At 51.4% G+C, this 18,629-nt stretch overlaps 5 protein-coding genes and 1 non-coding gene across 6 annotated transcripts; 3 read left to right on the forward strand and 3 right to left on the reverse strand.

The window, feature by feature from the left end:
- Positions 1 to 166: 166 nt before the first annotated feature.
- Positions 167 to 1,162, reverse strand: J4E90_005139 (uncharacterized protein; the record flags this gene model as incomplete). Its single annotated transcript, XM_051434696.1, has 1 exon — positions 167 to 1,162. The coding sequence occupies one exon, from the start codon at positions 1,160 to 1,162 to the stop codon at positions 167 to 169; it is 996 nt and encodes a 331-aa protein (XP_051291952.1).
- Positions 1,163 to 2,193: 1,031 nt separating this feature from the next.
- On the forward strand, positions 2,194 to 4,308 carry J4E90_005140 (uncharacterized protein; the record flags this gene model as incomplete). The annotated part of the gene is made up of 2 exons (XM_051434697.1): positions 2,194 to 2,412; positions 2,497 to 4,308. 2 exons carry the CDS (start codon positions 2,194 to 2,196, stop codon positions 4,306 to 4,308), a joined length of 2,031 nt encoding a protein of 676 aa, XP_051291953.1.
- A 4,385-nt stretch (positions 4,309 to 8,693) lies between these two features.
- Positions 8,694 to 9,653, forward strand: J4E90_005141 (uncharacterized protein; the record flags this gene model as incomplete). The annotated part of the gene is given in 3 exon segments (XM_051434698.1): positions 8,694 to 8,699; positions 8,716 to 9,450; positions 9,501 to 9,653. The coding sequence occupies 3 exon segments, from the start codon at positions 8,694 to 8,696 to the stop codon at positions 9,651 to 9,653; spliced, it is 894 nt and encodes a 297-aa protein (XP_051291954.1).
- A 4,475-nt stretch (positions 9,654 to 14,128) lies between these two features.
- J4E90_005142 (uncharacterized protein) lies at positions 14,129 to 15,175 on the reverse strand (the record flags this gene model as incomplete). Its single annotated transcript, XM_051434699.1, has 1 exon — positions 14,129 to 15,175. One exon carries the CDS (start codon positions 15,173 to 15,175, stop codon positions 14,129 to 14,131), a length of 1,047 nt encoding a protein of 348 aa, XP_051291955.1.
- A 431-nt stretch (positions 15,176 to 15,606) lies between these two features.
- Positions 15,607 to 15,692, forward strand: J4E90_005143. Its single transcript has one exon. It is a non-coding gene; the product is annotated as a tRNA-Val (tRNA).
- Positions 15,693 to 16,824: 1,132 nt separating this feature from the next.
- Positions 16,825 to 18,148, reverse strand: J4E90_005144 (uncharacterized protein; the record flags this gene model as incomplete). The annotated part of the gene is made up of 2 exons (XM_051434700.1): positions 16,825 to 18,091; positions 18,141 to 18,148. The coding sequence occupies 2 exons, from the start codon at positions 18,146 to 18,148 to the stop codon at positions 16,825 to 16,827; spliced, it is 1,275 nt and encodes a 424-aa protein (XP_051291956.1).
- Positions 18,149 to 18,629: the final 481 nt, after the last annotated feature.

An 18,629-nucleotide genomic window follows, 5' to 3' on the forward strand; every position in this document is an offset into this window, starting at 1 on the left:
CTGCTATCACCGCGGCGCATTAGATGCATGAAATCTGAAAAAAAAAACGTGTCGCATCACAAGAACCGTATCGCGAATTCGTATACACTTCAACAGTACATGTATTGCGTCATTACGCTACGCGCATATATACCTGTCTCCATCTCCATTGCAAGATAACTAGATTTCACAAGATTTGAGCCCTCAGCCAGTCATTATCACTGTCATAAGCGTAATCCTCGTCTTCATAAAGATACTCAGGCATGCCTTCTATGCGCGACGACTTCAGCGCTGCAACAATGAGATCCGTGCCGAAATCCGGAAACATTTGAGCAAGAGGCACAAGATGCTGACGATTGAAGTCCGGATGCGCGTTGACCCAGGCATTCATGGCTCCTTCCACAAGAAGATCCTGGACGCGATCGAGAGGGTGGTTTGAACTTCTACCATCGGTTGAATGTGGGTTCGGTGGGTTGGATGTTGTCTCCCGTGTGGGGTTGTGCCGCTGAGATGTAGCGCTCACAGGAGCGTTCTCAGTAGACGTGGAGTTGATTTGCTCAGTCTCAGACGGGTTTGTCCGCGAAGTTTCTTTCGCGGTCGGATCGGTTTGGTGTAGGTCGTCCCGCAGAGCTGGAAAATAACGCTCGCTATCATGATACACTTGCCTCACCATGAACCGGAAGAACTCCGGTGCTGTCGTCTCATCTTCGTCACCGTAGGTCCGTCTTGGTTCAGTGAAGAGATCCACGAGCTGCTTGAGCTGGCGATAGGCTAGAGCTGTTAGACCTTCTACTTGATACTTATCGGCTACTGCGAATACACGCAGACGATGCCTGAACCGCTGTCGTAGCTCCGTCAACTCATCCGGAATATCGACTGTTTCGAGATACTCCTCTTTGTACGCGTACTCGAATAGAGCCTCTAGGCCTTCCGGATGGTCGCCCTCAAGAGTTATCACCCGATCATTGGCTTCTTTGAAGTTTTTGGATGCCTTCTTGAACCACTCACTCACTGAGCAAAAGACGAGACGATGACCGATGAAGTCCTTCTCACCATGGTCGCCGTATTTGATGGTAATGTCAGCCAATAGCTGGTTCTTGTACCACCTGGCGTTGAGGTGAGGCAGTTCTGGATCCGGACGGACGGCGACTGTCCCGCAAGTGGCACACCGTGGGTTGGCCATGACTGCGAAGCTGATCTAGCTGCTATATTGAGAATTGTGACGAGAATTTGGGTTGAAGCGTGAAATAGCACAGGAGGTACCTTGCTTTGTAGTTGATGCAGTGCTGCTATGTACTTTCACATAGCTGATCATTGTTTAGCCACAACGATGCCTTTCCAGAACTGAGGAGGGGGTGAAAGGCCGTGTACTAGGCTCTTCATCCCGCCGCGGGAACGATCTCGCTACAAGACGAAGCCTGAGTTAGGGTTGGAGCTGGGTGATAAGCCATGGAAGCGGCACGGATACTAGTGGAGTTCAGAGCCATGCCATCCGTTTATCAGTTTCGTATGGTGACAGGCAGCCAGTCTTAAGAGAGACGGTCGAACACGAGATCCATGATGAAATCATCCCTTAGAAAAGGAAAGGCCTCTTGGGTTCCAGCGAGATGCCAGGAGTAATGACGTACTACGCATTGATCGAGTTAAGTGATTGTCGCGATTGTCGCGATTGAGAGTCATCAAGACCACTGCGCTCCAAGCCGCCTTCCGAGCAGTATGATGAAAGCGAGTTGGCGAATGATAGCGCAGAGATACGGGAGATGGCCGGGGAGAACCATCGGAGAGGTGCGATGCCATATCCCCGGTCCTCGGAACGCTAAAATTGCGCTTGTCGCTCAACAGGAAGGAGCAAGCTTCGATCAAGCTTTCTGGCATGGCTTGTCCACGACCATGCCGAAGCTTATCTTTCTCTCCAATGAACGTTACACGTGCGATTTTGCCGCTTCCGCCCCTAGGGGCATCTTTTTTCGGCGGCATGGGTAAGACAGCCGAGGCGGCGATGCACGTACGCGTACCTGCCATAAAGGCTACATAAGAAGATGACGCCCTGTAAGCTGGATCTCGCGCGCTGTCCTTCGCCCTGTTCTCACGATGCGGTCTTTTGCCCTTGGTGCTTTCGTCTCAATAATAGCACCTGCACTAGCCTGCGAAGGTCATAACAGCTGCTACGGGCCGCTGAAAGATGATGTCGTATTGACCAGAAACGTTCGTCGCATGCAGCCGGACGCGCAGAATGCGACCACAACACCCAAAGCGCCTCTAGAATGGGGTCAGATCAACTTCCTGCATACCACGGATACCCATGGATGGCTGGAAGGTCACATCAAGGAACAGAACTATGGGGCCGATTGGGGTGATTACGCCAGCTTCACCAAGCACATGAAGCAGAAGGCTCGGAATCTGGGCGTTGATCTGCTTCTGGTAGACACAGGGGTTAGTGTCTGCCATCAAGCCCTGGGGACGAGTAGGGCTGCGCACGTGGTGGAAGGAAGTAGCACTTTGACTAACGTGCGATAGGATCTGCATGACGGTGCTGGACTCAGCGATGCGACCACTCCCAATGGCAACGTCTCGAACGCCATTTTTGAAAACATCGATTACGATTTGTTGACTATTGGAAACCACGAGCTCTATGTTACAGAAATTGCCTACGAGACCTTCAACAACTTCTCCAAGGTTTATGGTGACAAGTATCTCACTAGCAATGTGCAGATCAAGAATCCCGCTACTGGCCAGTTTGAGTACATTGGGTCTCGTTACCGCTACTTCACCACAGAGCAGGGTAAGTCGATCAATCATGGAATTGAAAACATGCTGACAGACCTAGGGCTCCGCATCATGGCATTTGGCGTCCTCTTCGACTTCACCGGCAACAGCAACGTCTCCAAGGTCATCAAAGCAGCCGACATGGTGAAGCAGCCGTGGTTCCAACAGGCTGTCAACTATACCGAGCCAATCGATTTGTTCGTAATCACTGGCCACAACCCGGTGCGCACCAGCGTTTCGAGCAGTACAATGGGCACTGTCTTTAAGGCCATCCGCAGCATGAAACCAGACGTACCCATTCAAGCTTTTGGTGGACATACCCACATCCGAGACTTTGCCGTATACGACGACAAAGCTACAGGAATTGAGTCTGGTGTGTACTTTGGACGTGCTTTGGAAGAAATGGCTAACGTAGTCTCAGGTCGTTACTGCGAGACATTGGGTTGGGTTGCCATGTCTGGCATCGAATCGAAGACCTGCAAGGCGCAGCACAACCCTAAAGGTGTACCTAATCCGACACGCAGCGCGGTAGTACCGGCAAGCACTGGGACTGCATCGGCTAGTGCACATCTGCCTATATCTACTTCCAACTCCACTCTCCGCTACGCCCGAAGATACCTTGATTGGAACCGTAACACATTTGCCCACCATGCCAAGGGGAGTCAACGCTACACTGCGTTCGACACATCTGCCGGTGTCAGCGTCACGAACGAGATCACTTCCGAGCGGGCCAAGCTCAACTTGACTGATTTGTATGGATGCGCCCCAGCGACATACTGTCAGTACTGCAAGCCATTCCTAGCCGAAGGCAACATTTTCGGACTCCTTCAAACCGCGTTGGCCACCGTCGTCATAAACGAGACGCGCAAGGACATCCCCAGACTCATCATCATCAACACAGGATCAGTCCGCTTCGATCTCGCCAAAGGCCCCTTCACCTACAACGACTCCTTCATCGTCTCCCCATTCAAAGACGCCTTTCAATTCATCCCCGACGTACCCTACGAGCAAGCATCTCAAGTCCTCGGCATACTAAACGCCGGCCCCTTCCAGAAGAAGAAGCGCGACCTTGAGACCTCCGACTTCGGCTTCAGCCCCATTCTCGCAGACCGAGACACCTGCCTCGACCCGCCACTCACACACCACTACGAAGGAGTAACCCGCCGCTCAAAGCAAGGCGGCCGTCTCATCCGCCGTCAATCCACAGCCCCCAACCCAGGCTACACGACCAAAGACGACTTCGGCACCGACGGCGACGACACCGTTCACTCCGCCATCCCCAACTTCTCCCAGCCCAACGACCTCCAGGCGAACGCGTCCTTCCCGCTCGATGGATCAATGCCGAAGACTGTTGATCTGGTGTTCTTGGACTTTATCGCTAGCTATATCGTCGACGCTTTGAACCAGCCGGATGTTGGTGGTGACTTTTCGGTCAGTCAGGTGGAGTATTATATTGATGAGAGCTTTACGACTAATAGCTATTTGCCGGCGTATGCGAAGGTTGCTTGGCAGGGGAATGTGCCGAATTGTCCGGTGGGTGAGGGAATTGGTGCTTCGTCGTGAGAGGGGTGTTAGGCTGGAGGAGATATGGAGACCACAATCTTCATAAATGGTTACATTAGCGTCTCGTATAGAGCTTATCTCCTAACTGTGTATACAGGAACATCTAATCTGAACTTCAAGTACAAAGGCACAGAGAGTCTTGTCCAACGTGTCACTAGCTGTGTTTATGGTATGGCTCGGGTGCCGGCAGGTTATCGCGGTATGAATCAAACATCTTCTCTGGAAAAGCGGTGATTGTGATACATCTCGATGCGAAAGCTACACATGATCCCGCAAATTGTCTTACGGTCGAAGCGGTCGCTGTAGTCGGCAACGATACCTTTGAGTTAAGGGTCTTCGTGCGTCTGCAGATCACGGAAGTGTTCCGATCTTTTTTCCAAAGCTTTCTGCAGTAAAGGGGGAGATCTTAGTAAAGAAGTTGCTAATTTAAAGAAGAGACAAAGCCTACTCTACGTACCCAAGGTCACAGCCTGAGAATTGGCATCCCTCTTACTTAGTAAAGAGCACTTTTGCGTATATAGTAGTGATATATTATAAGAGTTATAAGTAACTAGGGTAAGATAACTGTTAAGGAAGACATAATGCGCACCTTAGCGTCTTCTACCTATGTTCACAAAGTGTTCTCTACTGCCTGTGTTCACGAAGTGTTTTTCTTTGGACTTCACCTTACCTCCGACACAGTGTTCACATTGATCGTCCAATCCAAGAGAACGTGCTACCTTGCGAGCCGTCTCGCCAGGATCGTTGCCTGCAGTCTGCGCAGAAGTGTCAAAGGTGGATTGCGGCAAAGCCTGAGGTCCGGCTTCCACCAATGTACCGGCCTCTCGCGACCCTGACCGACCCGACTGCGCTAGGGGAGCGTTGACCCTTGGGATGGGACGCTCTGCACATAGAGCTTCCTCCAGGTACAACATTTGAGCTTTCTTAGAATCCTCTGGGTACGAATAGGAAACTGCGGAGGACCAGTCGTACTTCGATTGTTTCCCGCACGAATTACTGCTTTTCCACTGAGCCACTGAGATGTGATCGATCAGCTCTTCCTCATCACAGAAGACCTTAAGAGATCCGCGCATCAAGTTCGCAAATCCAAGTAGGTCCCTCCTCGATTTCTTCATGTCCATCCCGAACGCTAGTGACGAGCATGCATGCTGGACAATCTGCACGAAGAGTTCTTTCGGGTCGATTCGGTAGTCGATGGGTATGATACTACTATCACTTGCTAGTCCATGTAAAGCGTAAATCTTGTCTCTGACATCAGTCGAATGCTGTCTGTGATATTGCTCAAGCAGCAATGTGAGGGGTTGAGGATCGCCGTTCCATTGAGCTTTCGCCCTGATAATTACTGCGGCAGGACTATCGAGGACAGCCGGTACGCCGACGACATGAAGAGATCTCCCTCTGTCCGAGATAGCTTGGAGGTCGGCCAATAGCTGCTGTAGTTTGATCCACTGGACGCAATGGTCGCCATATAGGACTTTTGCCTCTCTCGCCAGTAAAACTTCTTGCACAATCCAGATCCTTTTCCAGTACTCCTTTTCACACAGCCCCAATATAGCTTTTGCTTTACGTGCGTCCCATAACTTCTTTGGGTTGACATCTTTGCCGTTCAAAGCCACCCGCGTCTTCAAATACTGCATTGCGACATCGCTCATTGTGGCATCATCTGCTTCGCCAAGCCAGATCCACACGGAACAAGCTTGTGTATATATCTCTCTCATCATCTGAACTTGATGATTTTGCTCGAGCACATTCTTTTGATTGATGCTGATGGCGTCTATCCAGAAGACGACGTCCTGGCCTTGCATACGCATTTGATTGAGGAAGTGCCAGGGATTGCGACCCACTGGGAAAGAGAAGCCATTGAGCTGTATATCCTTATATCGACTTTTGGCGCCCCACGCATATGAAAGAGCGACGTACGACGGACACTCGTCATTCAGCGCGTGGCTCTGCAGATCGCATTTGATGGATTCCGACGCGTCGCCGGGCTGCAGGGTCACCAGCCTGATGTTTTTCCTTCCGAAATTGAGCGGCACATCGACATACGGGCTTTCCGACGGCGGCATTCTGTGGGCCGAGTGGAAACCACGAGAGGGTAATTGAGAGTATCGTGGACGGTGCTACACTTGTCAGCATTCTCGAGATGCAGCAAAGGCCAAGGCTGCCGCCTAGAGCCTGCGCCACCACCTGAGCACCTTTGGGGCTTTTTCGGGCTTATGGTAACACAACATCTGAATCCTTCAGTGGATTTATCTTGCGCTACTCATGAAGAAGAGTCAAATCCCACGTCGACGAGCTCCTTCGTGCTATGCACCTTACTTGTCTGAAAGCATCCAATACACCGTTCGGCATAACTTCACATATCTGAAGCCCTTACCAATACACCAAAGGCCCTTTTACCTGCCGAAAGTTCCGAAAGTCCTGCAATTGAAGATACCGATAGAAAAGCCTCAGGGGTTGTCGCAGCAAGAGATGAAAAGCAGAATAGTGCTGCGCTAGCGACACTAGGCCGCCCCACCCGCTTGGACAAGAACCTGAGGCAAACAGAACCCTTTCTCACACAATCCCCGTTTGAGAACCCACCCCCGTACCATTACTCCGCTGTCTTATGAGTTGACGGACCTATGACAGCTGTAGCGCATGCCATTCACGCCACGGTCGCGATGGACTAGACCACACGCGTGAACATGCGACGCGAACCACGGGCCGAGGATCTTGGGCCTTACCACGCGTGGTGCAGCCCTCGCTGCGAAAGACAACCTGTGCAGTGCCAAAAAATGCAGGTACCGTGCAGTGTATGATCTCCACAGCCTGTTGGCTTGGCTGTGCTGGGGTTTGCAATGAGTCGGGCTTTCTATTAGGCTTGGTTCTCGTCCGATCTTCGTAGGGGTAGGTATCTTCCGTTTCCTCTCGTGGTGTGTGGATTCTCTTCGTGGGTGGGCTCTTTTCTATATATCTTTGTCGTCTACACTCGCTGGCGAGATTACTTTTCGAAGTGAGGTATACGCTCTTTACATTCGCTCGTTTTCTTTACACCTTTTTAATAATTGGGTTGTCGTTCGTACGCTGCTTGGCCCTCACAAGAGCACGAACGTGTCTTCAACTCATCTCTTTCGACTAACACGCGCGCGACATGCATTTCTCCAGCCTCCGCGGCGCATTTGCCGTTCTCCTAATCGCATACTGTAGCGCGGATGTTGCTGCGATCTCAGGTGGTGACCTTGAGACGCATCGGCTGCTGCGAGCAGCTACAAAACGAACAGACCTGTATCGGAGGGGTGTGAGGATCACCAAGAGATTCGAGTCTGAGTTGGCCTATGTGGACAGTATGTTGTAGCAGCCACGAGATGGCATCAATACTGACAATAAGCTAGATGAGAACGTCTGGAATGACGAGTCTACATTTGCTTCGCAGGTCAAAGTCAGTGGGCAGAGACCACTGCTCAACTTGGAAGAGCATGAACATCACCTCAAAGATGTGCAATGTGGGGATGACACGATGAAGCTACACTTTGTGGATACTTCTTCAGCACGAGACGCCCGAGCGGCCTGTCATGACGCGGATGGTGGTTTGATCATCACGTCCCACGAGGGCTGTAATGATGAGGGCGAGCGATCGGTATATCGGTAAGCTCTCACGGGCGTTTCGGTGATTTCATCTGACGATCAAAGGGTCAATGACGTGTCGTTCGCTGAGGACGGTGAAGCTCTTGAGCTATCCGTCTCAAAGACGACATGGCGAGCAGCATTTGACCATGTTGACATCTCTTTCGGTCACACGACAGACGATCATATTTACCGACGCCATTCCGACTTCGCCAGGATCCGTAACAAGCGACAGAACAAGGTCGACATTCCTGCAGACACTCCCGACGATGTCAACACTGTTTCCTTTGACCTATCATCGGAGCTGCTCGACACCACTTTCCCGGTCGAAGCCTTTCTGTCGGGTATCGCTGGCCTTGTTGGAGCACCAGATGTGCCGTTGCCGATCGAGATTGGATGCAAGCGATGCGCGACAAGTGGGCAGATCGCCCTTTCACAGGGTGCCTTCAACATCGATCTTTCCCAAATCGACCTCATTCCGGACATCTTCGAAGGCGGTGACGACGGCAAGGAGATTTCGCACGTCATCAGTAGTGGTTTCGTAGAGCTTGTGGCGACTGGTGTTGGTGCAACACTGGACTTGTTCGCTAGACCGCCCAGCTCTGGGAAGTTTGAGGTCGCTTTATTCCAACTTCCTATTGCTGGTTTTACAATTCCGGGTATTGGAAAGGCTGGAGCTATCTTTGAGCCCAGGCTTGCGTTTGACTTTCAGATCAGTGGTACACTTGAAGTCAACTACGGTCTCCAGCTTACGGTACGTATCTCTCCACATAATAATTATGGAGGTACTAACGCTCCCAGGTTCCTGATGGTTCCAGTATCCGAGTGGAGCTTGCTGATCTTGCCAGCAGCCGCGTTACTGGCTTCCAGGAGACAAGTCTCACCCCGCTGCCCGTCAACGTTAACATAACTGATGCAGAGATCTTGCTTGGTCTCGCATTCATTCCTGCCATTCCGATCGGCTTCGATTTCCTGGATCAGCTGAAGGCTGAAGTAACCCCATCTTTGAACTTACCCCGTCTGGACGCGAAGCTGTCGAGCAACATTCCGGAGAACTGTGGTGCGGGCAACAGCAGCAATGCTACGCAATTGGGTGCGCCATTCGCCAACCAGACAGCAGAATCCCCACCCGAACTCCTCAGTCTAGGCCCTCTTGCTTTGGTTGAAGCCAATGTTTCCCTTTCGATCGATATCGCTCTCGATGTCTCGATACCAATCCTTCCACCACCTTTCAATGCAGTCGGTGTCCAGGAGAACATTTTCACAGCAGTCTTCCCTCTGCTGTCTGGCTGCGCAGCGCCTGAGAATGCTTTCGACAACGTCACAGGCGTTATCGTGCCTCCACCTCCGCCGATGATGGTTGAAGCTACATCCGCGCCCCCGAAGCTGGAAGCCAACATGACATCTTTGTTCAGCGCGACCGTATCTGGAACGCCAATTGCAGACACTGCAGCGAAGACTACAGCGAGTATTGCTAGTGAGATGGCCGCGGCTCCCACTTTGATGCCAAACGTCACATTCATATTCGCCAGCGACGTGGCCCCGTCCTCCGCAGAGTCGATTGCTACTTCGACAACCATGACTAGCACCATGTCTACAACTGTGCTCTTGAACACCACTTCAACGGTAATGAGCAGCATGGTGTCTACGACTGCTACCCTGAACACTACCTCCACTGTGGCAAGCAGCACCGCAGACGCGACGTCGCTGTTGAACACTACTTCGACAATGGCGAGTGAGGTCGTTTCTACGCCTTGTACCACTTCCCTGTTGAACTCCACTTCTGCCCTAATGAGCTACGTTGTCTCCACGACTTCATCCGCTGCTACTACGACAGTCCCGGCTATTGAGTACACCCCGTCAGCAACATCGTCGCTCAACGATACGACAACATCAGCCGAGAGCACTTCGACTGTGGAGATCACAAGCACTGCTTACGTTACTTCTAAGGTAACTGCGGAAATCACAGTGACTGCTTCTGCGAGCGTGTCGTCAGCTATTGAGACTTCGAGCTCTGCTGCTCTTACATCGGAAGCTGCGACGACCAACGCAACATCTGTGGCTTCAAGCACGGCTAGCCAATCTGCTGCTATCGTTCCTACTTCGTCGATGGAGTCGTCGATTGAATTCGCAACTCAGGCTTCATCTGCATCGCCATCTTCACCGTTCATTCCCACCTTCAACATATCGAGTTCAGCAAGCCCAGCCTCTTCGGCCTTGTCGAGCGCATCCGAAACTTCTCTCGTAATTTCTTCCTCCGTCGCTTCGACAACACCGATCGCATCCGCACCGGCTGTTGCGACAGAGAATCTACCACCGCCGGCACCGGTAGTTACTATGGCGGCGGGCTTCTTAGTGCCGAGTAATGCCAGCGCTGCGCCCGTACAGCAGACTGCTCCTCTGGAGTTCACCGGTGCTGCGGTCAGGCAGGCACCCGAGATGAGGGGGATGTTGGGCTGGGTGGTGGGTGTAGTGGGCTTTTGCTTGATTGGATCGTTGTTGTAATTTTAGTTCTCTTTCGCTCATAAATACATACCCTTGTTCATCGCTTTAATGTCATCTAGTATGTCGTTGTCTAGTTTCATTGCGCCTCCATAATCGCTTTGCAGATATCAAGATAGCCAGTGCCTATATCGCAGTTGTGATGGTCATCTTAGTCTTCTAAAGATACGAAATGTTTATTAGGCTTGCTCGCGCAGATCATGGCGACGCAAGGCTGGCGGACCAAGACGCTGTAGGCTGTTTGTATACGCCTGCTCACTTAATGCATGAAGGTCCACGCTAGCCTAGGTTGACGTCCTTGACTCAGCCACTCAGGCTGCGCAATTCCACGAGTGTATGCTGACGCCCCTCAGCTTGTTCACTCTTCATCTCCACATACTCCAGTGTCTGCAAAACTCACTAGAAACACCTATGACGAACCCAAGCCACGGTGATCATGTTTTCTCACTCGGATCTGATTGAGCACAAGTGCAGATATTGCCCCAACAACTACAGTTTCATGAAATACCCAATGTTAGCTAAAGCGGCTGAAAAACTTGACAAGCTGTTGCTGCGTGGCTGTTTGTGGTACATGCTGGCGAAAGCTTGTTTCGAGTGGATCGATGTCAGGACCCAAGTACGACCAGTGTCTGTTTTCCTTCAAAGGAGTGGAAAGTTCAGGGTATGTCAAGACGGCGCACCGTCACATGATTTTACGTGTGCAATGTTTGAGTGTCTGCTCAAAAACCCAGGTATGTTGTGATCCTTCAACGTTGCGATTGTACGCATTTTGGTTACAAATCTTCCCATAGAACCTAATATGGTCGCAGAGAACCCCGCGGTGGTCACAAGGCTTGATGGAAATGGAAAATTTGCTCTCCTGACTGGCGAGACTTCATCCAACGCGACTTTTGATAACATCAGGGCTTGGATTGCCGAATGCCACTCGAGACACTCACGATGCGCGAGAGATACTGCACCACAGAGGGAGAGGCTTAGCGGCATCAGGTTCTTGCGCATAGGCTACGAGTCTATCGTTGTAACGGAGAATGTGAGACCAGACCGATACGCATGCTTGAGTCACTGCTGGGGTAGTGCTGAGGATCTCATCAAGACCACCATACAAAACCGGAACGACCATACCAACACGGGTATAAAGGTCGCGGACCTTCCAAGGACGTATCAAGATACCATATTGGTTTGCAGAGAGCTTGGAATTGGTTACATATGGATTGACAGCCTTTGCATCGTACAAGACGATGCTTGTGACTGGCGCGAGCAGGCTTCTCGTATGGCGGATGTTTATGAACTGGCGTACGTGACTATTGCAGCAGTCAGAGCGGAAGATGCATCGCAAGGACTCTTTCATCCTAACCCAGAGTCTCGCGTTGGCTCCCATTTGTCAAATTATCCCTGGGCACACGTTCGACAGCAGTTTGATCTGCGGGAGCCGTTTACCAGCGAGTTAAACTGGCTCAAACAGAAAAAAGATGGAAGAGCGTTGTACAAGCGTGGATGGACATTCCAAGAACTCAGTCTATCACGGCGGGTGCTTCATTTCGGCGCACAGGAAGTCATGTGGTTCTGTCGAGAAGTAACTGTCTGTGAAGGCGACCCAGGAGAGGAACTAGACTTACCAGAACATGTCGCAGTAAACATGTCGGAACCTGATAGCTCGTTACAAGAACTATGGTACGGAATTGTAGAGGGCTATTCCTGGCGGAATCTTACATTTGGAAAGGACAAGTTTCCCGCGATCGCCGCATTCGCGAGCCAAGTTCAAACTATGAACCCAGAAAAAATGTACATAGCTGGCCTTTGGGAGGACACGTTACTATGTGATCTTCTGTGGGCCTGCTCTAAGGCTGGTCGCATCTTCGAGCCTCGTTATCCACTTGGGCCAGGGATTATACCAAGTTGGTCATGGGCGTCGGCGGAGCGTCCAGTTTCTTGGTCAATGTCAGGTCTGGGCTCTTGGCAGCACTGTCCTTGTACAGAAGTTATCCAAACCACCTACGACACACGAGGCTGCCCAATCATGGGCGACATTATCGAAGCTTCTATCCTACTCAAGGCTCCTATTATCAAACTGTACAAGGACTACTCCATAGACCAGGAATATGTTTGGAAGAGCGTGGAGGGGGCTTCTGATCGTGTTACAGCGTTGCTGGATGATCGTTGGGATGATCATGACCTAGATAACACAAGACAGGCCCGCAACCAGAGTAACAGCCCTCACAGAAACAAACCTCCAGAGGTTCTCGCAGTACCGCTGACTGCACCAGAACCAGGCGAGAAAGATGGGGTGGGTTGCAACGCATTGATAGTGACGATGAAAAGTCCGGGTGTATACAGAAGAGCCGGAATAGGCACGCTTGGTTTATGGGAGGAATTTCTCGACAAGGGTATCAAGATCCAGATAGAGACTTTACATGAAGGCGAAAGATCATCGGACGAGCGGGACTGTGAATTTGCCCAGGTGGTCGGAAAAAAGAAACAGAGACAGGAGCAGTGGGAAGGTCGATTCATACAAGAAATGAGTCGATTAGAAAGACAGATTTTCAAGCTAGTTTGATGGAATTGTCAACAGAGCTTACGTGAAAGTAGAGGAGACTGCTGCACTCCGCGTAGATACGCAGTTTCCTAGATCTGAGACTGGATACTGGGCACTGTCAATGTGAGTACTATTGGCTTACGAGTACTGTGTTGTTATAGTGTGCTCGAGAAAACATCGTGCCGTCTCTACGTCGTCGTACATGTCGCTCAACTGATTCCCACAGTCTGTCCGCTCCTATGTCTTCCTCGAACGTTAAGACCCTCAGGATCACCAAGCTGCTGTAGAGTCTTGTTGATGGAGAGCTCAACTCGTCCATAGCTGCCAGAATACTTGGTTTCAGAGTCTGGATCCAAGCGTGGACTTGAGTGACGTAGTCGTGTACGGTAACGAAGGGATGCGTAGTAGGCAGCACCTCGAGGGACGGCGCAGGTGGTGGGCAAGCAATGCCGCAGCAGCGCAAAAGCTCCCGATCTTCATCATCTGAGTCTCCGGTCCATTCTTGATTGTCCCAGTTATCGTCTCGATGCTCTCCTTCCCATCTGTATCCCCATGTGTCTAGATCGTCTACATGTACGCTGATAGACGAAACCGGTGGTTCCGTTGCGGGCGAGGTGGAGATCTTGTGAAAGGAATGACCGTCGGTAGTGTATGGTTCACATTTAGAGTCTAGGTCGAGGGTGTCCGCAACTTCGACTGAAGACTCCAAAGGCCCAAAGAGCGGCAAGCGCACTCGCAGCATATCCATAGAGGACAGAACGATGGTGCCAGAAGAGCGAAGGTTGTCGTACGTTGGGACATCTTTAGAAGTTGACATGGTGAAAAGCAATGAGAAAGCTTTGTCAGTTTTGAAGTGAGCGGAGGTGCTGGATGAACAGGATGCGCCAGATGTTGGGTACTAAATCTATTACGTGTAGGGAGGCGCGACGCCGTAATGAAAAAGAGAAGAAACGAACTCATCAGCTGATTAAGGAGACGAGCCGACGCTACAACCAGTAAGCAAAACTGGTCCGACGCTCCTGCAACGCAACGAATCGAATGTTTCGTTCCCGTGCTTTCAGGGTCCCCAAGTTTGCGACTGAGCACGTGACGTCATCGGAGGTCAATGATCGCTCCTTCCCGTCGCAGTCGCGTTCACTTTCACTTTCTTGGCGTGACTCAATGTAAACAACAATGCTCTCATAGTCTCGCTACCGCCCTGACCATGAAATCTTTCGCACCTTCCCGCACCTTCTGTACAATCTCGCCCGCGCTTTGCACTTCCTTCACCAACCCCACACCAGTGCCAGCCCAAATTGCTGCGCGTCCTCGCAACCCTGTATTGTATCCTTTATCTTCACCCGCAGCGGCCTCATTGTGCAGATTTTGTATCTCTTCGAGACTCATGCCGTTCGCAAAGTCCTTGTGGCTCTGTGCCACCAATCCGCGCCCGTCATACAGCTCCGGCCAGACGTTGGGGCCGCGCAACTGATCGAACAGTTTCGAACGCGTCGTCACCTGACCGCCATCTTGTGCCTCTAGGACTGCGGCTTGGTACATCGGATGGACGTTCACCTCTTTAGAAGCGAGGAAGCGCGTTCCCAGCACGACGCCTTCGGCACCGAGGGTGAGTGCTGCAGCAACACCGCGTCCGTCGACGATACCACCTGAGGCAACGAGGGGTATGTGTGAGAAGCCTTCCGCAGCGAGCGCGTCGGTCACCTCCGGCAGTAGCGAGACGATGCTTGCGCCCTTCTCGAAGCCGTGACCGCCGGCATCCGCGCCTTGGATACACAGCACGTCTGGACGCGCGATCTTCGCAACATGAAGAGCCGCCGCGACGCTACCGAGCTGAATCCAGATCTTGCTCTCCGGTGAGGCCTTGCGTATCGCCGGCACCCATTCCGCGTAGTCATCCAGATCTTTCGGCACGAACAGCCAGATGACCGCGGGCTTGAAGTCATCGAACACCGGAAGAACCTCTTCGAGTTTGAGCACAAACGAGAGGAAGCCGACACCAACTGGGAGGGTACGCGACGCCGATAGTTTGGGGCTGTCCTTGAAAGCTTCTGCGGCGATACCCAACTCTTTCCGCAAGTCGTCCATACTGCGTAGACTTCCGATCATACCAAGGCCGCCGGCCAGTGTTACAGCTGACGCGAGCTTACCACCCGCGAAGCCCGCCATCGGTGCGTTGACGATCAAGGGCGACGACACCCATGGTAGCTGTTCTTTGAGGGTCGACATTGCGGATCGAACGCGAATTGAAGGAACAACGAAGACCGAGAATGAGGTTGTTCGACAAGAGAAGCCTTACTAGAGGCTCTACTAATGAGGTGGGTGTAGGAGTGAGCAACGCCCTTCGTCGGACTTCGATGTCATGTTAGCTACACGACACGAACTTACCACAGGCCCCATCCGGTCACAAGCGATGCATCGGATCGGCGATTGAAGTAACTTCCGTCTTTGCTGGCTTCGTACGAGACCGAATTAAGACCAGGCCCCAGTTTAGGGAAGGTGCATCATCTTCGTCCTTGGAAGTTCCCAGAGGAAATGCGAGCCATGCCACGACAGCTCTTTTGCCCCGCATTCAGCCCCACCTTCGTCTTTCGACCTCGTCTCTTCGCAGCTTTGCGCAATATATATTGCAATTTTTTTCCCAACTTGGCATCAAAGTTGGTTCGATGGTGTAGTTGGTTATCACGTTCGCCTCACATCTTGTGCAGTACGCGAAAGGTCGCGAGTTCGAGCCTCGCTTGAATCATCCAGCTGTCTTTTTGCTGTCTCGATGGCCTAGGCGTGAGGTGGGTCGACATGGCGGTATTTTTTTTGCCCAAGATTTGATCTTGAAGATAGCCAAGAATCCGGCATAGCAGCTACAGGGAGAAACTACGGATTGGCTAGATAGCGTTTAGGAATACATTTGTTTCTACACAGGAAGATTATAAGATTATAGATAGGTCTGACGTCTATAACATGAGCTCCATCGACCAGTAAATCTCCTTTCAAGAACATGTCCCTGCCACAGCTCCAGCTAGTTTGAAGAGCTTCGTATGCTAAATTGATCAGAGGCAAGACGCACTCGCGCCCGTACCGCCTTCGAAGAGTATGTCGAGGTTGTCTCCCCCAACCAATGGTCGGAGACCAAAGACATCTGAAACTCTGCGACTTCCACCCCCCGCACAAAGGATTTTCTCGGTGCAATAGCTGATCTCAGCACTGGTCATGTAAGCGAGAAGATCAAAGCTAGTGGTGTGTGGCAGCTCAAGCATGGTCTATATCGGTAGGCTTCTACCTTGTTGCCGGACTTCAACACCATCTAGCAGAAGTGGCACGACGAAGTCAGCCGTCATGTTCATTTCGTCGCTGTGAAGTACGACCTTGGTTCAGCGTCATACGCCAAGAACAATATCTCCGATCCTGCGCTTGCTCTCATCTTCCGATTCATCATGGAGCAAGACTACGGTGTCGCGAATCTCAAGCAGCATTGGGCTGCCATGCTCCTTACCTGGAGCACTGGTTGTCGTCCTGGTACCTTCATCGTATCCCAGGGCTACGGCAAAGGCGTGAGCCTACGTACACATGGCTCTTCGTATTACTTGTTAGGTTACATTCTATTTCCACGACGGCTATCGCAATCCTCACAAAGACCTGACGACACAACGGATCAAGTGTCTCTAAGCCTATGTAGACATCTTGGTAACTAATAATGGCACAGATCAAGCTTCCTAAACTGTATGTAGACATATTAATACCTCATTCTGGTAAAGGTTAAATACCTTGAAACCTGTGTAGATATCCTAGTGATTATTCACAAAAAAATATCTGCTGGAAGGCATTTATATCTTGATACTTCATCCAACAAAGTATCCAATGATGGGGATCATCCAATACCGCTATTGAAAGCTCATACCCAAAACCCACGGCTTCCTCCTCTCCAAATCCAGAATCATCTGCCCAAATAGGCCATTCGCCCAACTAAACCACTGCCGACTCCACACGCCCTTATCCCTCGCATGAACACTTTCATGCATAAGCCCCAGCCCATCTGTGCTTTGCACCAGCCACATCAAATTCCGAACGATCTCATCGTCGTCCTCGCTTGTCAAGATAGTCATGATGAGTGCCATAGGCCACGGTCGTCCGGGCAAGGTATGCGGACTCGCTACACCGGTAATTACGGGTCCGACGGCGTAATACGGATTATCCCTACTCAAGATCTTCCGTCGTGTATTCTGATATATCGGATCGCGCAGTGTCGTGTACCCCAAAAACGGCGCTGAAAGCAACGAAGGAACATTCGGATCGTCCATGATATTCACCGAGCCATACCCATCAACTTCATAAGCGTATACCTTGCCGAAATTGGGGTCGTTAACAATACCGTACTTCTCCACGCCCCGGTTTATCGCTGTGCTGAGGGTTTGCATGCGTGCGGCTAGCGGGTTCTCGCGGGAAGTGATGCGCGACATTATTGTTGAGGAGGTGTTGAGGGCGGAGGAGAACATCATGTTGGAGGGGATGAGGTACTGGTATGTGCATGCGTCGTCGCTGGGGCGGTGGAACGAGCGAACGAGGCCGATGTTACCTTTGTGTGGACTGCCGTTGCAGTTGTTGATCGGGGTGCCGCCGTAAGGAGCGCAGTATGTGTATGGTGTGTGTTGCCATTCGCCATCTTCGGTATAACTATCTATCGTCATGCTTTCTGCGGTGTTCAATACGGTTTCAACGGCTTTGGTCCAGTTGCTGCTCTTTTCGAAGAAGTCGTAGTCTTTGGTTGCTGTTACGTAGTCCACGGAGAGTTGCAGGAAGGATGCCAAAGAATCGAGTTCCCATTGACAGGAGAAGACTTTGTAGTAATCAAATGACGGGGTGATGCGATCGCTATTCATGCTGCTCTTATGTTCAACACCGCTCTCATCCGGTGCTTGAAAGGCGTTGCAAAATGCGTTTTCGAGAATGTAGCGTGCTTGCAGATTTATGGCTCCACGAAATAGAGCGGCTAGACTGTCATGACTGTCGTCTTGTTTCAAAACCGAGATGTATGCTTGGAGTTGATTTGCAGAGTCGCGCAGCCACATTGCTTCGATATCGCCGGTGATGACAAAAGTCAGTTCTTCAGGCTTCATGCTCATGAGAGGTCCTTCCAACGAGTCCGGGTCGCTGGTCGTATTTGACCATCCTCGCCATGCAATAGTCGTATCCAATGTACTCGGCCATGTATTCTCGAATATCTGCATTCACATCAACATCTCATCTCGATAACACCGCAGCATCGAAGTCGCGTACACGAAAGAGATCAGGATCCTTAATAACACCTCGTAACCGCTCAATCGTCTTCTCCACCTCTTCCGACCGATACGTCCGACACGGCACAATCGGTCTGGCATAACTCAGATTCCAAGTACCCTGTGTGAAGGGTTCGTGGTATTGCGCCGCGTAGTTTTGGTAGAGCGGACATTGGGCCGAAGACAGGGATGGCAGGAGAAGCGAGATGCAAGGGATAAGGATCTTTGCGGTTGACAGCCTCATCGTGGCGTGCGCGACGGGCCGATAGTCGCCTGGCAACCTAATAATGTCGTGCGATTCGATGCGAGGATGAAATAGCGATTAGAAGATATCGCCGATGGATTAAGATGGCGTTGAGCGTGTGCGATGTTCCCCGTAAGAGGTGAGAGAGTTCAGCCAAGCCGGCACGAGC

This window comes from Alternaria incomplexa (assembly GCF_024043165.1).
Source record: "Alternaria incomplexa strain BMP 0042 chromosome Unknown scaffold_6, whole genome shotgun sequence".
Lineage (NCBI taxonomy): Eukaryota > Fungi > Ascomycota > Dothideomycetes > Pleosporales > Pleosporaceae > Alternaria > Alternaria incomplexa.